Raw genomic sequence first — 6,195 nt, 5'->3', positions numbered from 1 at the left:
CTCCACTTTCCACTAGCACACCGTTCCTCGAGTAACGTAGTTTGGACTTCGCATTCAGATACCACTAATTAAAGTCAACCGTCAAGGGTGAAACCGTAATTGGAGTAACCACAGGTAACAACGCCTCCACCAAGTTGGTGCTAACTTTAATTAACTTATTTAATTATTAAACTTTTTCTCAATTTTATAATCCCTCAATGGTGATTATTAATGATTAATTAATTAATTAAGCAGCATTTATAGCAGTTAATAAAATAATAATAATAGTATAGTAGTAGTAGTTTCTTTCTTGGTGGGATTTAATAAATGCAGTGAGTGCGTGTCTTTAGGAGTCAGAGGTTGTGTCACAGACACGGAAAAGGAAAGAGAAAGGAAAAATTGCTTCTTGGACCTTCAGGCGCTGAGTTCTTCTTCTTCTTCTCTGATCTTGTTTTTCTTTCTTGAATGGTAAAATTCTAGTCTTTTTTTTTTTTTTTTTTGTATTTGATTCTTCTTTATAGATTGTAGTCTCTTGCTTACTATTTTTTTTTTCTATTTTTTTACTGCTGAACGGTGATGGGAGTGTTGACCCAGAATTCTTCTTGGTCAAACTAACAGTTTTCTTAAGTTTGCTCTTCTAGGTTCTTTGAAAGTTTCCATTTTTCTTTTTGTAGTCCGAATTCTGTGGAATTTTCATTTGGGTCTAATTTGGTGACCTTTCTGGATTTTTTCTTTTCTTTGACTTATCTGTTTTTTGGTTTGAATTATATGAATTGATATTTTTAATTTGTTTTCTGGTTGTTTATTATTATTACTGGTGTTGTTGTTCTTATTATTATTTTGTTTTATACTGATCTCTTGTTATTATTAGGGTGGGCAGAAGAAGGACTTATTTCTCAGTGTGTTTGGTATTTGAGGTTTGTAATATGTGAATTACAATCTTACATCTCGTTTTCTGCGTTGTGTGATTTGTATTTGCTCTTGTGCACGTGAGACATTCTTAGAGTTTCAGGAAATTTGATGCATCTGTCTTAAGATAAAATAGATGTTTAGGCTTATTAGAGTTTCGGGAAATTTGATACTCTAGTTTCACTTTTGACTCTAATTGTATTTCTTTCTCTCCCTTTGTGAGGAATCGTAGGGTGGTTGATACAAACACAAATTTTTTTGTAAGATTCTGACTAGGGTTTGTTGCTCTCTTAAGAAGTTAGATTTAGGGGTCCAACTGTTTGAGATAATGTTTTAAAATATGATTCTGACAAAAGTCTGAAATTTTAGGCCGCTTTAAACTTTAGGTTCATGTGAGGCTTTCTTTTCATGAGAATCTCTCTCTCTCTTTTGTTTTCTTTTTCCTTTTCCCTCTTTGTGCTTTTCTCTATCTATGTTCTGTTACTTTTATTTCTTAACAACTAAGCATCGAAGCTGGATTTGAATTAAAGCTTTTGTGATTTGCAGCTATTGGCTCTTCTAATTGAGAGTTGTGATATCTGAATAGAGTGGATAGTGAAGCCTTATGAATTAAGTGGTGTTGGTGCATAAGATTCTTGTGCTGTTAGTGTATTGTAGCAAATGTCCTTCCGCAGCATTGTTCGTGATGTGAGGGACGGGATTGGAAGCTTGTCAAGGCGGAGTTTTGACTTGAGGTTTTCCGGTGGTAGCAAGTCGAATAGTTCAGTCCATGAGGTGCATGAACGCCCTCCTGTTATACAGAATAGCCGGTGGGCAAGCCTTCCACCGGAGCTTCTTCGTGATGTTATTAGAAGATTGGAAGAAAGTGAGACAACATGGCCTGCTCGGAAGCATGTGGTTGCATGTGCTGCAGTGTGCAAGTCCTGGAGAGAAATGTGCAAAGAAATTGTTACCAGTCCTGAGTTCTGTGGGAAGATTACTTTCCCAGTTTCCCTGAAGCAGGTGAGACTTTTGTTTGTTATATTCTATCCTATGTTCAAGATATATTTTATAGAACTGGTTTATACAAGAGTGCTTGCTCATATGATGTTCTATTGATTCTTGTTTTGCAGCCTGGTTCAAGGGATGGGGCCATTCAGTGTTTCATCAAGAGAGACAAATCTAATCTGACATACCACCTATTCCTTTGTCTGAGTCCTGGTGAGCTCAGTTCTTACTTTTGAAACCCTTACATAGGAGTTTGTTTGATTTCCTTTTTGATTGGTTTGAATTTATATATTATGTGATTTATTCGGTGGTGCAGTTTAATGTATGGTCTGTTTATGTTATTTCCATTATGGCCTAATCAGATTTATCATTCAATGATGAAGTTATTGTGTTCCTGGATTCGTAATTTTGCATAATAGCAAATGATTTATCTTATGCTTGTAAACTTTTTCTTTTGTTCAAGATTTGTGGACCAACCGAATCTGGTATTGTCCAAGATTGGTTCACCCTGCAAAATTTGATGGCGTGTGTCTTTCTAGAGTACAGGATCAATAGATTATTAGTTTAATGCTAAATGTTGGTGACCACCTAATCCACTAAAATATATGATTTTGTTCCACCACCAACCAGATTGTGTTTTTGAAAAATTGACCTACCTAGTTCGTTGTTATTGCCTTCTGTTAATTTATTGTGTTCATGTAGTTAAAGTAGAAAGGTATAGGTTTGGGAATTGAACGAATAAACTAGTTTTTGTTTGTAACATTTAGAGTATTGATTTAATTCTTAGCTATGCTGGCTTCTAAAACGTGGCATATTTCCATACTTGAGTGGACAAATTACGTGGCTGTTACCATACATATGTGGCCTGTAAATGTACAGTGAGAAGTTTTCTGGATTTGGTTGTCATTTTTTCTGGGATATGTTTTGAATTCATAACTCTTCATGCAGCATTGCTAGTTGAAAATGGAAAGTTTCTTCTTTCTGCGAAAAGGACCAGAAGAACGACTTGCACAGAGTATATTATATCAATGGACGCGGACAACATATCGAGATCCAGTAGCACTTACATTGGAAAACTGCGGTATGTTCCTTTGGGATTCTAACTTTTTGCAGCATGATTTTGTTTGTCAAATCATGAAATTTTTACTGATACCTGTTTTGAAGGACATGAAAACTAATTAAATCTTTTAACTTTTTTGTTTCCTGAAAAGTTAGTTCCTGTGGATTTTAATATGATCATTGACATTGATGATGATTAAATTTAGTACTCATATGAGATCTTTCAACTCTCTGTATTGAAAGCACTTTTTCTGTATTTTTTTTTGTTGCAGTATGAACTTATGTTGTGTCATTTCTCTCATTTCAGGTCTAATTTTCTTGGCACCAAGTTCATAATTTATGATACACAGCCTCCCTACAACAACTCTCAGTTGTCTCCTCCGGGTCGAAGCCGAAGGTTTAATTCCAAAAAGGTTTCTCCCAAGGTTCCTAGTGGCAGCTACAATATTGCCCAGATCACCTATGAGTTGAATGTCCTTGGTACTAGGGGCCCAAGGAGGATGAACTGCACCATGCACTCAATCCCTGTATCAGCCCTTGAGCCTGGTAGCACCGTGCCCGGCCAGCCGGAGCTTCTTCCCCGTGCACTGGAAGATTCCTTCAGGAGCATATCCTTTGCAAGATCAATTTACAGCTCAACTGATTTTAGCAGTTCTAGATTCTCAGACATAGTTGTGGCAGGCAATGAAGAGGAACAAGGAAAGGACATGCCTCTAGTTCTTAAAAACAAAGCTCCAAGATGGCATGAGCAGCTGCAGTGTTGGTGCCTCAACTTCAGGGGAAGGGTGACTGTCGCATCTGTCAAGAATTTCCAGCTGATTGCTGCAACACAGCCGGCTGCAGCTGCCAGTGGTGGTGGTGGTGGTGGTGCTCCTCCTCCTCCTCCACCGCAGCCGTCATCGCAGCCACCTCAGTCTGATCATGACAAGATTATTCTTCAGTTTGGCAAGGTTGGGAAGGACATCTTTACTATGGACTATAGATATCCCCTTTCTGCATTTCAGGCTTTCGCCATTTGCTTGACTAGCTTTGACACAAAACTGGCTTGTGAATAGAGACATTGAAGAATGGTACAAAGACAATAGGATTCTATCTCCATTTATGTAATACAATGGGTGGTGAAGCTACATCAAGTCATAATACACCACATAGTTTTTTAACTGTAAAGAACAGAACAAGCTGTGCTCAATGTATTTTTTTTTTTTCTTATATGTTTTTCCTTTTCTGCAACAAACTATCTCTCAAACATGTGTTGCTTCCCTGCAGTGTTTTTGCTGATTCATTGATTAAGTTTTAGTCACTGAATAGTATACAAGCAGCTGTTATCTACATATCCATAATTTGCATGGTAAAAATCGAACGAGATAAATAATTCTTGTTATAACTTCTGAGAGTTGTTAAATGCTCATTGTGTGAAAATTATTAATCTTTTAATGCTTCACCATTTTCTCTCTCTGGAGTTGGAATCAATGAACTCTACAAAATCTCACAGATTTCGGATGATGATCATGAACGATGCTCAAATTAAAATGATCATTTAATTCCAATCTACATTTTAAATCGCTTTTATGAATGCACATATTAGATTGGATATTGATCTTTTACACAATGTTTGGATAGCATAGTTGTGAGACTTATTTCCCGTAATGGTGTAATATATTTATGTAATTATGAAAGTGGTGTAATTTTTTTTTAAATTCTAGTGAAGGGTAAGTCGTGTCATCATGGTGCGGTTTCACAGTAAATAAGTGTGTCAACATCAGACTATTTTAATTAAAATGAGTTGAAGTTGTGCCAACTTGGAGAAACTTCTTTGTTGTTTAGAAATCGTGTCAAATCAAGACGACTTTAATTAACAATCTAAGCAAAATCGTGCAAATATGGGAAGATTTCAGTATTAAATTGTTAGTGAAGAAGTCGTACCATATTGTCGTACCATATTGGGACGACTTTAGTTTGGCTAAATAAAAATTAAATATTTTTTTAGTAATATTAATTAGTTAAATAATAATGCATATAAGTAGTTAAAAGTTTCATGATGATTTTGGTTTCTTATAATAGGGTGTGAAAGTTATCTATGAGAGCCTATGCCAAGAGAAGGTCTTCTTCACTGTCGTCTGGGTCTTTTTGAGGGCTCTAAACTGGATCGTCATCATCATTATCTTCATGTTATTGTCTTTGGTTTATATCTTCCACCATTTGTGGTGGCATTGTAGGCCGATAATATTGCTGGAAGGATGTGGGATATGCGGATGGAGGTGTTGACGAAGAAGTTACAAAGACATTTTGTGTAGGACCAGAAAAAGTATCTGATTGTTGAGGAAACATGTTGTATGTGTATGGAACTTGTTGGAATGGATTATGTGAAGACATTGTGACACATCCAAGTATGGTGGAAAAGGAAGTGGTTGAAAACTCGGTTGACCAAACGACTGGTATTGAGGTTGTTGAACATATGAAGAAGACCCAACATGCTGATAAGGAATGTGTGTTGGAGGTTGGGTAGACTCTTGTGGCATATCGTACGTAATATAAAATGAAAATGTTTAGTTAAAAAATTACAAATAAATTGTTCAAGAGAGGTGACTTACATCGTCGTCGGATGATGATTGCGAAGGCGAAATATAACAAATAACATGGTTGATGTACCACTCCATATATGTTGTGGTGTCACGCAAGTGGCCATTGCTAGTGAAGTTAATACCTTCAATTAGACGATTATAGCGATCGTTCCACATTACTACTATCCATGCGACATGGTATGGAGGTCAATTTCTTTCTGTTCTACCTCTCATATCTTCTCTGTGAAGCTAATCCAAATTCAAAGGGTTAACTGGAATATTTTGGCGAAATCCAAATTGTCGCATAACTTGATCAGCCTGATGAAATTCCACGGTTGCAAAACAAATAAGAGGGACTACCGCCCGACAAACTGGAGAGACCTCAATATCAATTAGTGCAGCGACCTTGGAGTACGGTGTCCACAAGAACTAAAAAATATATATATTAGTAGTGGTGGAAGTTGTGTTTACTATACATACAAACTTTGTACAAAAAGCACAGTTCACCTGTTTAGTGTTAAACTGGTCTAGGCTTTTCCTTATAAGGGGAACGATCTTGGTAGGGGCATAATGCCTTTGATTTGGCGCACGATACCACCTTTGTTAAAATAAACTTGCGTGTAATTCAAAGAAAAATATACAAATTAGAAATATGATGGTTTAGTTATAAACTAACCTTTTTGCAAGCGGGAAACCATCA

At 36.5% G+C, this 6,195-nt stretch overlaps 1 protein-coding gene across 3 annotated transcripts; it reads left to right on the top strand.

The window, feature by feature from the left end:
- Window positions 1-298: 298 nt before the first annotated feature.
- Window positions 299-4,265, top strand: LOC114181974 (tubby-like F-box protein 8). 3 transcript variants are annotated; one of them, XM_028068692.1, is made up of 6 exons: window positions 299-447; window positions 851-896; window positions 1,435-1,890; window positions 2,001-2,088; window positions 2,824-2,956; window positions 3,242-4,265. In XM_028068692.1, exons 3-6 carry the CDS (start codon window positions 1,549-1,551, stop codon window positions 3,987-3,989), a joined length of 1,311 nt encoding a protein of 436 aa, XP_027924493.1. In that variant the 5' UTR covers window positions 299-447; window positions 851-896; window positions 1,435-1,548; the 3' UTR covers window positions 3,990-4,265. The 3 variants fall into 3 exon arrangements, with proteins under 3 accessions (XP_027924493.1, XP_027924495.1, XP_027924494.1); XM_028068693.1 differs by having other exon boundaries at window positions 314-447; window positions 860-896; XM_028068694.1 differs by lacking the exon at window positions 851-896.
- Window positions 4,266-6,195: the final 1,930 nt, after the last annotated feature.

Source organism: Vigna unguiculata, chromosome 4 (assembly GCF_004118075.2).
Source record: "Vigna unguiculata cultivar IT97K-499-35 chromosome 4, ASM411807v1, whole genome shotgun sequence".
Taxonomy (NCBI): Eukaryota; Viridiplantae; Streptophyta; class Magnoliopsida; order Fabales; family Fabaceae; genus Vigna; species Vigna unguiculata.
This window is presented reverse-complemented; position numbering and strand designations above follow the sequence as displayed.